Here is a 20,050-nt window from a genome sequence, read left to right on the forward strand (position 1 = left end):
ATTCCCACGGCTTTTCTCCTCTGTTGACATGTCAGCCCAGCGAGACATGGGTGCACTCAGGTAGCAGCCTCCCCAACCGCAGACTCTCACTGTTCATTCAAAGGCTCCTCCACATACTGCACTCGGTTCTTGAAGCTGGAGACACAGCTGTGAACAAACAAAAGCCATGCACCTGACACACTCATGGAGAAAGGAAGAAAATAGAGTAAAATGCATCGCATGCTATATGGGGGAGATAAGGAACGTGGGGTTCTCTGATGGCACAGCAGGGTGCTGGAGCAGAGGGCTACCAGATGGGATGGGATGCAGATGGTGTAGGCTGGGGCAGGTCAGGTGGGCCCTGGCTTTGTGGGAAATAGGAGGCTGTCTCTGAGTCCCAAGTAGTCTGGTGTGCCACGGTCACTCTGCAGCTCTGCTGAGGTCGGTCTAGGGGAGACAAAAGCAGCAGTGGGGATACCTCTCAGGAGTCTGAGGACCATCAAGCCTGGATGGTGGCACCATTACAGGGCAGAGGATGAGATCAGATCAGATTCTGAAGATTTTCTATACATTTCAAACACAGAACCAACAGGATTGAACTCTGGCCAAAACAGGGTGATCAGAGTCAGTCTGGGGGGTATGTTAAGCTGAGGGATCTGTTGTGTCAATCACACAGAAGTTTTGCTCACTCTATTATTCCTCAAAGTCAGTTGTTCATAAGGGAAGATTCAATTGTGAGTCTTATATGTCAAGATGAATATTTATAGGGATTTTTTATGGGCCTTTCATTGCACTCAGTAAATAGGGGTAAAGGAAGATCCTTGGAGCCAGCCTCTGAGTCCTGGGTTATCGCATACAAACCAAGCAGGAGAGCAAATGTCCAAAAAGTAAGTGACCCATGTGGCATATGACAAGCAGAGAAGGCTTCATGATGTGGTCAGCCTTTACCTTGAAAACAGGTAGGATTTGGATTAGAGGCAGGGTCAGGAGTAGAGGTGCTGAGACTATAAGACAGAGACATCAGAACTAGAAGAGGTTGTGGCCCAGGAGGCAAGAAAAGGAAAGAGCTGCATCCCCTGTAAGTGAATATACAGAGATCTATTTGGATATACATGGGAAAGTCCTCCATTCAGAGCATGTGCAAATCCAGATGAGTCATTTGATGGAGCAGGCAAGTTTGAAGTTCTTGAAGGAAATTGGCATGATGAGACAGTGTGTAGACTTCTCAGAACTGGAACAGCCCCTGTACTTGGTGCCACAGACTCATGGGTAAGTGATGGGTGGCCCTCAGACTCAGTGAGCTAAAGAGTTATTTGAGACAAGTAAACAGGGGGGCCCAATTGAATGGACTGTTCTGAAGGAGCTAAACCCAAAGGACTTTCTGGTCCAGCCTCAGGGGGCAGTCACGGGAGCTTCTTGATTGAGCTGACCTCTCAGCAAATAATGAGGGACAAGAAAAGATTAGGTGTCCTAAGAGATGCTTGAAAGAAATAGATACATGGGAGAGGGAAGCGTCAGTCAGCATTGCTGGAGGCCAGCTTGGTGGATGCCATAGATGCAAAGATGAGAGCAAGGAGTGGCAGCCCTCCTGACTGTTCTGAGACTGGAAGGGGATCTTGTGCAAATGCCTAGCTCCTCACTGGAGCAGATGTTCACACAGTGTGGAGCTGATCATGAAGTAGGTCATAAAATGTGATATGCAGTGCACTTGACTTGATTATGTTGCTTCCTTGCCTCCAGAATAAGATGGTGCTTGAGAAATATAACTCGTATGGCAGTGTAGAAAATGGATCACAAGATCACAAGCTGTGAGGCAGGAGGTATTGGAAAGTGGTTGCAGAGACTGTAGTAACAGAATGCTGAGCCCAACGTGGGCCAGGCCAGGAAGTAGGTTGAAAACAGGTGTCTTATTGACTGTTAGCAATAGGAATGGAACCAGAAAGGATGGATCTAGAAAACATCTGAATCGAAGAAACAAGGCGCAGAGTGGGGGATGTGATTGGTTTGCTGTGTTCTCGGATTTTATTGATTTTCCAGTCGTGTACATAATTATAAAATTTGGAGAGTACACCTTCACCCCTCCATGTGTGCATGTGCTCTACTCACCCTCCACCAAAACTCCTTTGCCTTTGCCCTTTCTCCTTCATCCCCTTCCCCCGCCCTTCCCCCATACCACGTGGGAATCACTACATTTTTCACAGTCTATAAATTTTTCTTGCTGTGTTTTACCAGGATGTTCTCTTTGGCTATTTCTATTCCACAGATAAGTGAAACCATCTGGTCTCTGTCTTTCACTTTTTGACTTATTTCACTTAGCTTCATCACCTCAAGGTCCACCCACTTAGCTCCAAAAGGCACTGTTTTATCTTTCATAACTGCTAAATAGTGTTCCATTGAGTGCATATCCCACACTTTCCTTGTCAGGTAGATATTTAGGGGGTTCCGTGACTCGGCTACAGTGAGTAATGCTGCTGTGAACACAGGCACATATAAATCTTTTCAATGATGTTCCACACCGTTCTCCTTAGAGGCTGCATCAGGTTTCTCAACAATAGGTGATGGTTGCTTTTCTCCACATGCTCGCTAACATTTGTCGAGACCAGACTTTGAAACAAAACATGTACTGAACATAAAGTAGAGAAAGATGACATGACACTTTCCAGTTCAGAAAACAGGAATGATTATCCCATCAGCTGAAATGAAACAGAATTCAAAGAATTGTCCCCAACCAACTTTTATGAATGGATGACGAGATGATCTTCCATGAGAAGCTAACAACACAGGATGGGGCAGGTTTTTCCTGGGGAGTCAGTAGGCAAAACAGTCAGGGACCATCAGAACAGACAGGTTTTGCTGAAGAAATAGGGCAGAAAGGAGTGTCCAGGGCATAAACACCAGATGACAGTAAGCCAGGAATGTTTAAAACACTACAAATGAAAAGTATCAGTGATAGATCTGCTGCAGTAAAGATCTCTAAGTTCTGTACTACCTAAAGTACCTGTAGTTGTAGAAAAAATCCTAACTAGGAACACCAGAGAGGAGTGTTGAGATCCAGCCAATATTATACCTGCCATTGCCTCATGGAATACTTCATGCAATTATTAATCAACAAAAAGAAAATAGAATTGAAGTACACTCCAATCTTTGTCAGAAATAAGAGCCTGCTCTGCAGGTGTAACTGGGCATGCAGCTTATAGACTCTGAGGTACAGTTTCTACTTCTATAAAATGAGAAGGATAAATCCTACTTATAAGGTTGTCATGAGAAATGAGTAAGTGAAGTGCGGTGCCCTCCAGACTCCCCATCAAAAGCCCTATTAAGTGTTCAATAAATGTTAATCCTACTCCAATGGGGGTTATAGAAAGGAAAAACTGGTCTTCAAGAAAAATACAGCTTGAAAACTGCCTCTTGTCTAACTCTGTTAATACTAATATCAGACAAGGAAATTCAAAATCTGTTGTCACAGATGTTTCCAGAAGTATGGAAGTGTCCCTGAAGAGGTAATGGTAACTAGAAAACAGGTTGGCATTAATATACAGAATCATCATCAGTGATGATAATCTTGAACAAGGCCCAAAAGACTTTGAGCAAAAAGAACATAAATTTTAAAAAGAACTTGTAAATCAAAGTAAGTTTTGTTTGAAGTCCCTTTTTGTCCCTCACTGAAAACATCTCTAGGTAGTATGTCTAATCAGGAAAAACCAACACTTACTTGTTAGATCAAAGTTAGTATACTAACTGATGTCTATCCCAAACAGGCTTGTGATTTTATTAATTTTGTAGAAAATCATATCTTTGATGGCATAAAAGTTTAGTCACACAACAGTATGAGAGCTAAAGCAAAATAAATTGCTTTCTCCAAACAATGAGTTGCTCAGGAATTTATGCCAAAACGTCGATAAGATATATGGCTGTAGAAACTTCCAGGTAATAGACCAATGTCCCCACTAGAAAAATCTGGATGGATTACAAAAAAAAATCTATGTGTAAAGACAGCTTTGAGGCCCAAAATCAAAAGCAATGAGACCCAAATCAAGTAAAGCCTAAAAAGGGAAAAAGATTCTAGAAAAAGTGTAGGTCAGTCGGCGTGTCTTCCTCCACAACTGTTTTTTGATCTGGGTGAAGGTCAGACCCAGGCAGAGGATCTATGATGGAAGTAAAGAAATCAAAAACTCTGTGCCAGCCCTGTGGATCTGGGATGACAAAGTGAAAATCTGAAGGGCCTTTAACACCCGGTCCCCACCTCACCCACCTACCCCCAACCCCTGAAGTGCCTCTGAAAGGATAGCTAGTCTCCTGGGGGCTCACATGAATGATGGGATTGCTAACAAAGGGACCAACCTCACCTTACCAACACAACCATTCTCTCTTTAAGGCATTTACCAGTTTTCCAAGGAACAAGAGATTGGAGGATGGGGTGACTGATACTATAGACAGAATGTGTGTAGTCCCCTAAATTCAAATCTTGAATCCTAATCCCCAGTGCAGTGGGTTAGGAGGTGGGACCCTTGGGAGGTGATTAGGTCATAAGGAAGGAGCTTTCATGAGTGGGATTAGTGCCCTTATGAGAGAGACCTGGAGGTCTCCCTCGCCCCTTCTTCCATGTGAGGACACAGGAAGGCAGCGACCATGAACCAGAAAGTAGGATCCCACCAGATACTGGTGCCACCTGTGCCTTGATCTTGGACTTCCAGCCTCCAGAACTGTGAGAAACAAATTTCTATTTCTAGGTCAACCAGTCCATGCTATTTCTGCAAAAGCAACCCAAAGAGACTAAGACTAGAGAGGTGGGTTCTGCTACAGGCAGAACTGATTCTCCTGCCTTTCAGGCCTGAGAGACTCTAGACTCACCATCAAAATCCCAGGAGGGTGGATCCTAACAGCAGGGGGAAACCAGAAGTTGACTAAGTCTTCTATCTGCAGACCAACCCTGGCCCATTCCCTTCCCTGCAGCAAGTCCTCAGAAAATCTGACCCACACAGAGAGGGAGAGATTGTCATCTGAAATCTCTCATTTTTTCATACATAATACCCATTTTATAATAAGAATCATCACTGGCCTATAAAGAAGCAAGAATGTGTAATGGATGATCAAGTCCGACCTGAAGAGGATCCAAATATTTAAATTCACATGCAAGGACAGTCTGTGTTGATAAAAATAAGCTGTGGTTAAACCAACTATGATAAGTATGTTCAAAAAAATAAAATAAAAGATATATTAAAGCACAGAAATTTTCCCAGAGACTTAGAATATGAGAAAGAATCAAATAGATGTTCCAGAACTGAAATGCACATCATTTGATATTAAGAACTCAGTAGGGAAATTTAGCAGCTCAACACAGGACCTGCAATATAAATCTATAGAAAACACCCTACATGAAGCCCAGGGGGGATAAAGAATGAAAAAAATCAGATAAAAGATGAGTAGAGCTTGAAGAAAAGATATTCAGTACATGTGAAATTAGAATCCCAGAAGGCTGACCGAGAGAATGGAGCAGAAAAAAATATTTTAAGCTATGATGTCCAGTAATTTTCAAACCCAATGAAAGATATCCATTTATTAATTCAAGAAGTTCAGAAAACCACAGGCAGGATAAACTCCAAGAAAAAAAGCACACCTCAAATTGATGAAAACCAAAACCAAAGAGGAAATGTTAAAGTCAGCCTAAGGAAAAAAGGAGACATTTACCCACACAGGAGCAAGATTATGACCGATGGCTGCCTTCTAAATAGAAATGCTGGGAGCACAGCCACTCACAGCCACATGGATGGCTCTCACAGTGCCATGTTGAGCTGCAGAGGCTGCAAAAGAAGATGATGCCTTTCCTTTGATTAAGGTAACATTGGTTTACAATGCTGTTTAAGCTTCGGGATACAGCTTCACACCTAGACAAATGTAGATACCACACCACACCCACAAACCATCCACAACCATCCTATTGAGGCCACTACTGTTCCCCCCACCTCTTATCCCCTTCTCCTCTGTGACTAACCTTCTGGTATCAGAATCTAAGGGTTTGCTTTGTTCCCTTATGTTGCACATATGAGTGAAATCATATGTTATTTGTCCTTCTCCTTCTGACTTATTTCACTTAGCGTCATGCCCTCAAATGTCAAGATTTCATCCTTTTTTATAGCTGAGGCATATTCCATCAAATATATATACCATGTCTTCTTTATCCATCCATCTTCTGATGGCACTTAACCATGTGTACGTGTGAAACTAATCACAGCTACCAGATCACCTTGGGGATGGATTTCTTGACCCTGTGATACTGGACTATGTGGTGTTTTCTGACTGTAAAGGTTCTCCAAACTGTGTATTTACGAAACATGGCCATTTCTATATTTCAGTAAACACTTAACCAAAAACTACATATTCAGGAAACACTTAACCAAAAAGTACATGGCTATACAAAGAATGTATAGCCACAGCTCCGCTGAGCCTTCCTGGGATGGCTGTAGCCATTTCAATCATCTCTCAGAATCTGTCAACCCTAGAGGTAGACTCAGCATCTGATTATTCTAAGGAAGAACAATCCCCAGTTGCTGAGGGGCCGGTACTGCCAGGAATGGAGAGTGATAGATGTCTGCAGAGGGGACAAAGCTACGCATGCATTCTGCAGTCCCTAGCACACTTGGCAAGGGCAGAAGTGACACCGTCATAACGTACTGCTCACAGCTCCACTTAGTCAGCTCAGAACAATGATAAGACAACACCAAAAGAAAACTGTCATGTCTTAGAGGCTGGAAAGTATGAGATCAAAATTGAGGAATGTAAAAAACAGAGTAAAAAGTCAACTGGTAACCTGAGTTTAAATAGAAATAAAAAGACTGTCAGTCTGGGGTGCCTTGTTTGGGGCCCCAGAGCTAGTCTGGATAGATTCTAGAATGTTTCATAATAATATTGATAAAGTCCAGGTTATTGATGATTAGGAGAAATAAGACAGTTCAGCTACTTTCTGTGGAGAGAGGCTGGATCATAACCCACAGGACACCCAAGGATGTACAGGCACATTTTTAAAACTGTTATCAATTTTAATGAGCTACAAATTACCTACCAACGTTGTTTCATTATATCTGAAATCTTTTGTTTTGCTAAAGCAAGACCAACTGTAGTTAAATGATTGGGAGAGTAAAGCCTTTAATCCTACAGATTAATAAGGTATGACCTTTAATGTTGGCGAGCATTTTTATCTTCAGAGATGAGTATCATCATTTACTGTATGTGGTCCAGATTTTCTGAAAAGGTTAAAATAGTGCCTTCAGAGGACGGGAACTCTTTTATTAAAGACTTCAACGAACACAGCTGGCCTGACTTAAGGAAAGAAAAAAACTATAATAACTACTAAGAAAGATACCAAGATGGAAAGAGAACATTCCTGAATGCAGTAGCTCTGACTCCCTTTGGAGATTTGCTGACAATGGAGCAAAGCTGCACCAATTAGCACTGGGCAAATCCCCTCCTGCTCAGGTAATCACCAGAAAGGTCAAATGTTAGTCTCTCTGTCTTAAGAGGGCTGAAAACTGTCACCAGCAGTTTTCACTAGGAGCTCTAGAATGCCCCTAGGGAATGTCGTGGGCAGCAAAGTCGTAGCTGGCTGCTGCTCCCTGGCTTGCTGTCTTTTGCTCAGGATTCACCTAGGCTGGTGTTCTCTCTTCTTCTTCTCACCTATCCCTAACCCCTCACTCCTGGTCTAAAATCTCAGAAGGTTCAAGGTTCACCAGAGAAGGGCTGAGTTGTGACTTCAGACACCAAAGACAAATATTTTGCTTCAAAAAGTTCAAATTCCCTCGCTCCCAGCACCCACACACTGCAGAGTTTAAAGAAAATGATCTCTTCGTTCTTCCTAAGCCTCCGTGCATATGAAATAGTTTGAACCAGGAAGTTCATTTGATGTCCAGAGTCCATATGAAGTCTTTATATGATGATCAAAAGTGTCATCTTCCCCATCTATTTTTGTATAAAAGGTGGGGGGCATGATAACATAAAAGCAAGCCCATGATCACTAAACTCAACTGCACGTTTTCATGACTTAGCAGCTTGCATAAACTGTGTTTGAGTGTGTCAGTGAAAAATGTGATGTGGGTTACCCAGAAGACATAGAGATAGAGAACCAAGCATAACAGCTGTAAAAGTTAAGTGGAATAGACTATGGTAATGATTTTTCGTAGGCTGAGATATATCATGTCCCAACCTGTCTTTTCCCTCAGCCCCCTATATGATAGATGCGCTGATAATGCCTGCTGATTTGAAATTGAAATATTGTGCAAAGTATATGTAGATTGATTAAAGGGGGAGGGGATCAGTCTCCTAGTGAAATGACTGCAGACCTAGTGAATGACAGCTGCCCCCAAAGTGAGGGCTTCAGGGGTTCTGAACTTGGAAAAGATGCCTCAATTTTTATTCTTTCTCTTTTTTGTACACCAACCCAGCTCTAGACTGCATGGGGGGTATAGTAAGATTATTTAGATTAATTCTACTTAAAAGATGCTAGTTTGGATAAAATCAAGCCATTAGTTATGATGGCAACCCAATTAAGCCAGTTTAACGTCCCTTATCTCGCTATTATAGTAATTGAGGGAAAAAATAAATTGAAGACCCAGCCATCATTCTTCCTTATTTCAAGTAGCAGTAAAATATCAATCATGTAAAAAATACCAGCTCCAATTTTGTCACTGACAAAACGGCCCAATAAAAGAACTCTGAAGGTGGGTCAGCAGGCAGTTGTGATATAACACACTTGGGGGCAGCACCCAAGCCCACAGCCAGCACAGAGAAGAGCCAGCCTCCCGTCTTAGCCACACCACCAGGGACTTGGGACTGACCGGCAGCCTCAGAGTGAGGGCGATGGGTGGGTGGCCCAGCTGGGTGGGTGTAAGCACTGGAAATCGTGAATGCAAAATTCCTGGCGCCCAGTAAATGCCTCATAAATATTTGTCAACCAACTTCAGCAGAGCTACAAACAGCTTTTCTAAGCTTATCACAAAAACCATCAGTGCCCGAGGCAAACCATCAAATGCCATCTGACCAAGTGATCTGAGCCTTTTTCTAGGGAAAGGGTGGACCCTGGAGCCCTCTACTCCACTGTAGGGTGCTAAAATCAGCTAGAAAATGTCTCCTCTGGCTTGAGTGGAGAGGATATTGATTTTCCTTTCTTTTCTCCTAAGAAAAATTAATTTTCAGGAGAATATTCTTCTGAGAGCTTGCATCATTGTGCTTCGTAAACTGACCTAAAAAATTTCAACAAAAAAGGGCCTCCCCGGTGTCACAGAGGTTGACAGCTGGGTTGCGAAGCTGCCCACAGCCTCTGCAGCGCCGGTTCAATCCCCGGCTGCTCCCCGGCCACTGGAGGAGGGTCCCACATGGCGCGCAGACCTCTCCTGCCGCCCGCTGCTCCCCTCAGCAGTGTACTTCCGTCCTTCTGCCTGCTCTGCTCCCCGCTCTGGCTCTTGTGGATTCTCTCACCCTCCCATGCTTCTGACTGTACCCAGTGCTTGTATAAATAAATAAATCTTTAAAAAAAAATTTTTTTCAACAAAAAAGAAAAGAAAAGAAGGAAAAGAAAGGGAAGGGAAAGGGAGGGGAGGGGAGGGGAGGCGGACTTAACCAACATTTTCTCAAAAATGATAGGATATCATATAATTAATTAATTTTTAAAATACACCAGCTGCTCTGAAATCATGCCTCTGGCCTTTTGAGGAAGCTGCACAGAAGAGGAAGAATGTTCTGCTCCGTATCCCAGATGTTTTGCTCCAGTTGAGGCTTTTCCTATTGAAAGAGCAAACCCACGTCGGAAAACACTGTCCCCAGGCTGCTTAGTTCTGGCATCTGGTGACGCAGTAGTCCTTGGTGGGGAGGGGTGCTGATGGAGGGGGAGCGACCAGGGGAGGGATTTCTGGAGGATTCTGGACAACATCTCCTGGGCCCTGGGAACTATGGGAACCAAATGGCCTAGTGAGGAAGAATCAGGACCGTTTTAATTGCACCTGAATTTTGGATGGTGATGTTCTCCAACCTGTGCATACAAATTTGGAGAGGTTCTTTCCCTGAATCTTGAGATTTTATTTACCACCTTGACTGAGTAAGTTTAGCTCATTTCACTCAACTTCAGAGAAAGACGTGGCCTGGGGACAGCACTTGCGGAATTGGAGGCAGGCATGGACTTAGTTCACAAAAGGCCCATTCTCCCAGCCGTATTTCAAATGCTCATGATACCTTCCCGTCCATTGCACCAAATAATTTCATCCTATGTTCAGGGGGAACAGAAAATAATGGATTCCTGAGATAATCAATTAATTCAATTGGACTCAAGAAGTTCAATAACAACTTCTCGATAAAGAAATTCGACCGAATGACTGCAGCTGACAGTGAAAACCCAGCTTCAGAGGAATGACAATTTTCCTTTGAGTCGTTCTAACAAAAGTTAATCCTATCCACCCTTAGAAATCGCTATCCGTTGCTGATTCATGAGTTCTTGTTCTGCAGATAGTTATTTGAATGTTTACTCTGGAACTGTCTTGGGTGTTGATATATGTAAATTTCCAGCAGGCCCCCCTCAGACTTACCTGTTTTTACTGCTGACTCAAAGCTCAGCTCCCTGCAAGCTGGTTTCTTCCCCATTAATGGAAACCTTCCCCCCAAAGTCACCAGTAACAGTATCCCCGCATGGTCCCACCCCTGGGGGACCTCTTCCAGTTCCTCTCCCTTATGTCTTCTGCTAACTGTAAACTTTGGGGTTCCCTCGGTCTCCACCCCTATGTCTTTCTGTACTTTTATCTCCACTAACAAAATTTGCAAGGAAGGTTTCAAAGTATCTGGGGTGACAAGTCCCCAACCACTAACTCAGCCCCAGCTGCATTCTTCCATGCAGACATGGAACTGAAGGGGTGATTGGCACAACAAAAGGGTGATTGAACTTACTGTCTTGCTGCTCCCCACCGCCTTCTGCTTTCCCTCAGGAGGCCTCATCAAGGGCCTAATTGCCAAGATGTTTCTTTCCTGTCCAAGCTGCCCTCTCCCTGTACTACTGGTCTTCCTTCTCCAGAGTCCAGCACTTCCTGGCAAACCACCTCATGAATTTAAAAATAAGCCCATTCTGTTCCCCGCTCTGTCTCTGGTGAATCCTCTCAGCCTTCCACACATCTGGCCTGTACCCTGGCTCTTGTATAAATAAATAAATCTTTAAAAAAATAAAATAAAATAAATAAAAATAAGCCCAATACAGGAGTTCCACCGCCTTGGCCCCATGGAACTATGGGCATGGAAGGCTAGTGGGGAGCTGCTGTGGTCCATTCCACTTGTCTCCCTGCATCCCCTGAAGGTTGTCACCAGATGGTGCCTCCTCACCCTCTGGGTTCTGATGAGGCATGAACCCATCTGCCCACCAGCCCACCCACCTATTTCATGGTGCAGCTGCCGGCGATGAAAATGCTACTTGATAGTCCTCACCCCGTGGCAATCTCCTGGTCCCTGTTTTTTGGTGTTTCTGCCTGCTCTTCCCCTCGCTGTCCAAGTCATAAGCCTCCTGAAGCGAAAACGGCTCTTTGTTTCCTTACTAGCAGAATGGCATCCCTGGCCCGGCCGTGCCCTGGTCGCCTGTCCTTCAGACTCCAACATTTACCCCCCTTTCACCCCTCCATGACTCCCTAATTTAACTTTATAAACTTAATGTGCCTTTCAGAAATTAAACACTGTCTGAAATAAAAATCAAATGAAGCTGGGAAATGTGGTTAAGTGCAAATGAGGGTAGGAGCAGTAAGATGAAGTCATCTGTAAAACTGGGGTACTCTCATTTTAGAAGTGCATCAGACCCTTTTTGGAATAAGGCAAATCTGTCTACTTACTGCTTGTGGGCTGAAGATTTGGCTCTCACTTTTCTCATGGAAAATTGGAAAGTGTTAATGCATAGTCAGTTTGTCCCAAGAGCCAACCTCTAGCGCACAGGTAAAAAAAGACATATTTAGAGAAAAGGCACATAAAGTCAGCCTGAGTCTCACTAAAACCAAATACACTTTTCTTGAAGTGAAAGACATTATTGGATAGGTGCTTATCAGGGCTTCTTAAAATAATGCTTCCTAATCCACAAAACATTTCAGGAAGGAGCCAAAATATTGAAAAAATATTAAAATATTTAGTAATAAGGTCCCATTATAATGGCTGCTTTCAACTGCGCAGGTAGCCAGGTGGGGCATTCCTTCTCACAACTAGCCCCCCTTTCTAGCTCCCAACCCCTCGAGCCCCCATGAGCACATCAGTCACCCCAGACCTCTGGATTAGACCCTCCTCCCTACAGTTGACCACCCAGTCAGAGCCAAGCCATCCCAGAGACAGCATGGTCCTCCCTCCTGGACTCTCCATCCTCCCTATACCACCAAGCTATGTGCAAAATCGGAGAATTCTATGAAAGGTTGAATTTGGTGGGCCTCCCTGGTGGCACAGCGGTTGAGCGCTGGGTTGTGAATCTGCCCGCAGCCTCTGCAGCGCCAGTTTGATCCCTGGCCACCAGGTGAGGGTCCCACATGGTACATAGACCTCTCCTGCCGCCCGCTGCTCCCCTCAGCAGTGTACTTTGTCGGTCTGCCTGTTCTGCTCCCCGCTCTGGCTCTGGTGAATTCTCTCACCCTCCCGCACTTCTGACTGTACCCAGTGCTTGTATAAATAAATAAATCTTTAAAAAAAAAAAAAAAAGCAAGGAAAAATCCGATGAATAGCTCTGTTCCTTGAGTGGCTTTCCATGAGTGCAATGCATTAGAACAACTGCGTTAGAAGCTTGGATGTCTGAAGGCAAAGCCCAAAGGACAGCAATCCAAAGTCTCATTTAAGATAAAGCCTTGGGTGAATCCCTAACTGTTACACCACACGTGGGCCAGGGCCATTATTCCTTGTGGAAAGCTGCCGTGATGACCCTGGTGTCTGGCACCTTCTTTGGGAAAAGCAGCATGGAGATAACTCTGTCCCGCAGCTGTGTGCTAACACCTTCCCCTTTCCGCAGGCAACCCGCCCGCCACTGGCACTGGCACGCTGCTCATCACCCTAGAGGACGTCAACGACAATGCCCCGGTCATCTACCCCACGACGGCTGAAGTCTGCGACGACGCCAAGAACCTCAGCGTGGTCATCTTGGGAGCCTCAGACAAGGACCTCCACCCTAACACAGATCCTTTCAAATTTGAAATCCACAAACAAAATGCAGCAGATAAAGTCTGGAAGATCTCCAAGATCAATAGTAAGTCCCACTAGCGTGCCAGCTCCCTTGGGCCCTGACTCAGACTCCCTCTCCCACAGGGGCCTCTCCTGCATTCTCACAGCCTTCTCTCCCTGACGCACACGTTCCAGCACGGCTGCCAGCACACAGACACAACAGGTGGAAGTATTGGCGGTCACTTCCTGATAAATTGCAAGCATAAAAGTGCTCTCCGGCTTCCTCTCCTTTCTGTCCTGCACACATATATACGCTCTACTGTGCACTCTGTATTTTGCCCCACACTGTACACTTCTGCTCTACACCATACCGTATGCCTGACACTATATCCCTTGACTATATACTTATGCTATATACACTCTACTTATACCCTGTACTGTATCCCCTACATGGTATCCCCGCATGTGCACTCACACACTGTACTGTATACCCTACACCATATCCCTGTACTGTACCCCATATTGTATAACTATACTATACACCCTATACTGTATACACTGCCATTTAGGTCCCATACTGTGCATCCCGTACTATATCCTTAATTGTATACTTACACTGTATACTGTAAACTGTATATGCTATACTGTATACACTATAGTGCAGTCTCTATGATGTGCTCTATCCTGCACACCATACACGCAGTGTGAGCACTGTGTACTATACCCTTCATACTGAATACCCTGTACTGTACTCTATGCATGGTTTACTACACCCTGCACTGCATGCCCTATACTGTATACCACACACTGCACTGTACTCTGCACACTACACTATACATTGCACACTGTGTGCTGTACACCCTGCACTTACACTGCACACTGTGTGCTGTACACCCTGCACTTACACTGCTGCACACTGTGTGCTGTATATGCTACACACTGCATGCTGTATACCCTGCACTTAAACTGCTGTACACTGCATGCTGTACACCCTGCACTTACACCACTGCACACTGTGTGCTGTACACCCTGCACTTACACTGCACACTGTGTGCCGTACACCCTGCACTTACACTGCTGCACACTGTGTGCTGTACATGCTACACACTGTGCTGTACATCCTGCACTTACATTGCTACACACTGTGTGCTCTACACCCTGCACTTACGCTGCACACTGTGTACTGTATACCCTGCACTTACACTGTTGCACATCATATGCTGTATATCCTCCACTTACACTGCTGCATACTGTGTGCTGTACACCCTGTATTTACACTGTACACTGTATGCTGTACACCCTGCACTGCATGCCCTACCCCACACACTACTTTTTGTTCCGTGTACTGAACAAACACCTAGTCTTTGACCCTCTGCAAGTTGCTCAGTGGCCCCCTGTTGCAGCTCACTTTCACCCACACTATGGAGACTTTCCATGCTCTGCTTGCTTTCATAAAAGACTAAAGAAAAGAGAAGCACCAGGACAGGGATCTTCAGAAAGTCTTAACTTCTCCTCCTGCATCTTCCACTGTATGCTGCAGACCTCCCCAAAATTGCCACAGTCTTCCTGACCTTGGATTTTATTTCTGATTTGGGTATCTACTTCCATCTATCCTGTCCCTCAGGTATGAAGCTGGCAAGCGATTCCCTTCCGACCAGTCTTGCTACATGGGCAGGTGGAACTCAAAACTCAGCCCCACATTTATCATCTGCCTGCTTAAGACTGAGCCACAAGTCCACTGAATTCTGAAGAACCCCTATATCCACAGTACCTCACCTACTTGCTTCCCCTGGCAAACATGAACTCACCAAGTTCACCTTGCCTTGCCAAACCATAACCCAGAACTCACACAGAGACGTCCTCTCAAATCCAGCAATGACATGACCCGTGACTGTCCCACTCAGCTGACCCCTCTTCTAACATCAGCAGTGGGATTTTTTTTAAGGGATGGAGAATAGCACATTTCATTAAGTTTTGAAAGTGTGTTGTACAATTGTGCATGAAATTTTCTATTAAAAATATCTCATTTCTGGGCCTCCCCGGTGGCGCAGCGGTTGAGCGCTGGGTTGTGAGGCTGCCCGCAGCCTCTGCAGCACCGGTTCTATCCCAGGCTGCTCCCCGGCCCCCGGAGGAGGGTCCCACATGGCGCGCAGACCTCTCCTGCCACCCGCTGCTCCCCTCAGCAGTGTCCTTCGGTCCTTCTGCCTGCTCTGCTTCCTGCTCTGGCTCGGGTGAATTCTCTCCCCCTCCCGCGCTTCTGACTGTACTCAGTGCTTGTATAAATAAATAAAAATAAATCTTAAAAAAAAAAATCTCATTTCTATTGTTAGGGCCTAATCTCATATCTCATCTCATTAGGGCCCTTCCCTGGTTATTGATGCTATTTGCCTGTTTGTCTATTTTATTGCTTTTTAAAGAATGAATTGTTACAGTAATTACTTTTTAATTAAAATTAAAACCCCTTCTGTTTGAGGGGTTAGGGCTTTATTTGCTAGTTTCTGTGGTTGTATCTATCTGGTCTGAGTTATCCTCACCATCCCTTTCCAGGTGGAGCATCCCCACTTCTGGAGGGAAGTGAGGTGCTCCCTGACATGATCTACAGTTTGTCAGGGGAACTACCTATCTGGGCTATTTCTTTAACTCTCGCCTTCAGTTTAGGATAACGCTTCGCCTGTGTTTTCATGTCATCACATTTGGTTTTCCCTTCTCGTTTTATTTAATAGATCAGATGCCTTCTAAATTCTTTTCTTTTTTTTTAAAGATTTATTTATTTATGCATACAAGAGCTGGGGTACATGCCAGAGGTGTGAGGGGTGAGAGGATTCACCAGAGCCAGAGCAGGGAGCAGAACAGGCAGATATTCTGAAATACACTGCTGAGGGGAGCAGCAGGCGAGTCAGGAGAGGTCTGCTGCACCATGTGGGTTGGTCCCTGGCTGGCCGGGAATCAAACTCATGCTGTAGTGGCTGCAGATTTCTTCATAGGTTGTGTCTTAACCCTTGAGCCACCAGGAAGGCCCCCTAAATTCTTTTCATTGTCCCCCAGTTTTTTTCTGAATATTTGACATTGTTGTGCCCAAAAGGGGGCAGTTTAAAAAAAAAAAATCCCTAGTCATCTGAGTGACTGAAGAGAGAATTACCCCAGCCTGAACAGAGCAGCCAGGCAGAGTGGCCACTTCAAGCCCTGCTGGGTGGGTGGCCTGGTCACAGCCACTATCCCCACTAAGCACCACTTACAGATCCAGCCTCCATGTCACCAACAGTGCAATGGACCTACCCAAATCCAGGGTAGGAAGACTGAAAAGGATACAGATTGGGGCCTCCCTTGGTGGCGCAGCGGTTGAGCCCTGGGCTGCAAAGCTGCCCACAGCCTCTGCAGCGCTGGTTCAATCCCCGGCCACCAGCGAGGGTCCCACATGGGCGTGACAAACCTCTCCTGCCATGCCCGCTGCTCCCCTCAGCGTGTGTTTGGTCAATCTGCCTGCTCTGCTCCCTGCTCTGGCTCTGGTGAATCCTCTCACCCTCCTGCGCTTCTGACTGCACCCAGTGCTTGTATAAATAAATAAATAAATCTTTTTAAAAAAAAAAAAAAGGATACAGATGGTAGAACCATCTCCATGTCAACATACAGGGGTCTGCCCAATTGAGAGAGAATGGACTTTTTTAAAGTCTCAGACTTTATTTTGGTTATTTACATTTAGATTCTTATATAAAGATGGCCTAAGCTGATACTTTCTCTTTTCTCCTTTTAATTTTTTTTTCCAGCTTTATTAAGGGATAATGAAAATGAAACATGCTGGAGACATACAACAGGATGATGATAAAGTGGATTTTTCTTTTTTTTTTTAATATTTATTTATTTATACAAGAACCAGGGTACAGGCCAGATGTGCAGGAGGGTGAGAGGAATCACTGGAGACAGAGCGGGGAACAGAACAGGCAGACTGACTGAAATACACAGCTGAGGGGAGCAGCAGGCAGGGCAGGAGAGGTCTGCTGCGCCATGTGGGTATCTCCTCGGCCTGCCGGGATCGAACTGCACTGCAGAGGCTGCAGACAGCTTCACAGTGCTGCACTCAACCGCCTGTGCCACGAGGGACGACCTAGAGTAGATTTTTCAATGATTTTTTCCTAGATGTCGAACTTGGTCTTTGTGAAGATGACTTTATCTGTGTCATAACTTTGCAGGGAGGAGTTCTTGGTAATCAATCATGTTCACAAAAGTGGTTGGGAGGACAAGGGAGGGAAGCTTCTGTTCAGCACTGTTTGATAGGGTAGCCACACCAAGTGTGGCTACTAGATACTCGAGATGTGGCCAGTGGAAGAGCAGAGCAGAATTTTTATTTTTATTGGACATTAACAATTTTTAATTGAAGCCCTCCCAGGGTCGTAAACTAAAGCTCAATGCAGGTTTCACAAGGGCTGAGCCACGGAAACCCCACCCTTCGATTTGGAAATGTCCAGCCCTCTCTCACCAAGGCCCTCCTTGCTCCTTGTCTTCACAGACACGCACGCCCTGGTAAGCCTTCTTCAAAATCTGAACAAAGCCAACTACCAGCTGCCCATCATGGTGACAGATTCAGGGAAGCCACCCATGACGAACATCACAGACCTCAGGGTACAAGTGTGCTCCTGCAAGAACTCCAAAGTGGACTGCAACGCAGCAGGGGCCCTGCACATCAGCTTCACTGTGGTCCTGCTGGTCTCACTCTTCAGTCTAGCCTGTAAGTCTGCCTAACCCTACTGTGTGCACGCCAAGTGTAAAAACAAACTTCCCTGCAGCTGTCTCCCCCCATGGAGCTTTCCAAAACAAAAGTGATCCCAGAAGAAACACTCATGTTTAGCTGGCATCTGTCTGACAGAAGGTACTACATGTAAACGTGCTCCAGCTGTTTAAACGCCCCTTAACTCACCCCTGCCAGCCAGTCTGAGCACTGGTTTCTGCCCTGACTAGGTGATAAGAAAACTTCCTAAACTGGAGCTAATAAAATTAAGACCAGAATAACTGACCGGTCTGCGAAGACCTTACTGCTCTCTGCATTGTGCAGATAACCTTTTGCAAGGTCAAAGTAGATACTGTGCCTTTTTAAGAACAGCCATGAAAATTCATGGATGGAGCTTGGGTTGTGGAAAGAAAGAAATGCGTAATTCACACATGTTTCCCACTAACTGGTGGTAATGACTCTAATATCATGAAGCAGCATTTTAGGCAAATTGATCCTTATGCCAAGTAATATAATGTGAACATAAAATGAACAGGTATGTATTTCAAATATTTCCCATGTATGGCATTTATTATTTACTTAATTATTTATACTAATCCTTAGCAATTATTCATGTATAACTAATGCCATTCAAAAGCCTTTGGTACTAATATTTTGAGATTATGGATATAATTGAGAATTAGGAAATTGGAAAACTTATGATTTAAAAAAGAGTAAAAGTTATTACATCTTGGCGACAGTGTTAAGTGGGGTCAATAGTAAGTCACACACTCCAACATTGAATATTCTGGGTGTGAGCTCTGTGTGGGATCAGCATCCTGATGGAGGAGAAGACCTTGCAGTGTCTCACCAGATGGACGGATGGATGGATGGGTGGGTGAGTGGATGGATGAATGGATAGATGGGTGGGTGGTTTAATGGATGGATGAAAGGAAATATAAATTCCTCTCTTTCTCTCATTCATTTCTCTTTTTTTTTTTTTTTTTTGGCTTCTTTTTCTTCAAAAAAACATTACAGGTAAAGATGAAATACCCTCTTCCTATCCACAATTTTATTTCCTACCCTCTCTTCCCAAAGACTATAAATTAAAACAGTAAGCCTTGATCTGTTTTGAAATTAAAAGAATAAATATAAATATAGATTCAAAGATGTGACATCTTCCTACCAACTAGGAATTAGCTCCCTACATCGGAGACCCACAGCCTGCAGATACTAATAATGAGCAAGTTTCCAAAGACTGCCCATTTCTCATCTCTCTCACCAGAGCTCCTGGATCATCTTAACCTAAGTCAGAATTGCCTGCTCAGTCCTAAAGAACGCACATCTGGCATCATTGGTTAAAAAACACAAAAAAAAAAAAGATGAACATACACTATGTTTGAGATCTCAAGTGTACTTTATGTTCTCCTCTAAATGGAGAGCCATCACGTGGTTAACTCACTGTAGGTAGGGGCTGGTAGGTAAAGCAAAAACCATCCTCAAAAGGAGCTCTGAAACTCCCCACCTAGTTGGAAAAGTACTCAGAAGACATTCCAATGTTTTATGCCACAAGGCAGGTGGTTTCAGTCCCAAAACAGTTGAAAAGAACTGTTACCAGGCACCTGTGTGACCTCAGAATGAACCTTATTTTGGCCCTATAGAAAAGAAATAATACTATGTAATATTGTTTTGTTTGAGCATTGTACCATATACAATATTTCTTATCTTATTATCCACCTACCCCAAGATGTTCTTCCCCACAAAACAAGGAAGTGCCTGGCAAACATGTGAGAAGCTGGGTTAGAGCTAGCAGGTTTAGGTAGCCACAGGCCTCCTGGCCCAGGCGCTCTCTCCTGAAAGCGGAAGTCAAGGTGGTCCATCCACATTAACAGGACACTGACCAGGGGCTGCCCAACAATGGGCCTAAAACATTATTCAAGGTGGGGACCAGGAATTGTATCTGAAATTATATCATAAAAGAACTGAAATTATATCATAAAAATGCAAGGGTAAGATAATGTCCCAACTCAGGCATAGTTTGAAAGAATTTTGGGAGCTGATAGAATTTGATGTTTCTTTAAATCAGGATTTGACAAACCATGTCCAAGGGCCCAAATGTAGCCCACCTCCTGCTTTTGTAAATAAAGTTTTATTGGTACACAGCCATGTCCCACTCATTTACACATTATCAGGCCCTGATTTTGCTGTGGTGGCAAAACTGAATAG

General features: G+C 44.4%; 1 protein-coding gene across 1 annotated transcript in view; it reads left to right on the top strand.

Moving 5' to 3' along the window:
* Positions 1-17,859, top strand: part of CDH13 (cadherin 13) — a gene marked incomplete at both ends in the record, with an annotated part of 945,642 nt that extends 927,783 nt beyond the window's left edge. Inside the window, 2 exons of the mRNA XM_084256718.1 lie at positions 12,974-13,207; positions 17,627-17,859. Coding sequence (XP_084112844.1) covers positions 12,974-13,207; positions 17,627-17,859 — 467 coding nt within the window. The remainder of the gene's footprint in view (positions 1-12,973; positions 13,208-17,626) is intronic.
* Positions 17,860-20,050: the final 2,191 nt, after the last annotated feature.

This window comes from Talpa europaea (genome assembly GCF_964194135.1).
Source record: "Talpa europaea genome assembly, chromosome: 16".
Lineage (NCBI taxonomy): Eukaryota > Metazoa > Chordata > Mammalia > Eulipotyphla > Talpidae > Talpa > Talpa europaea.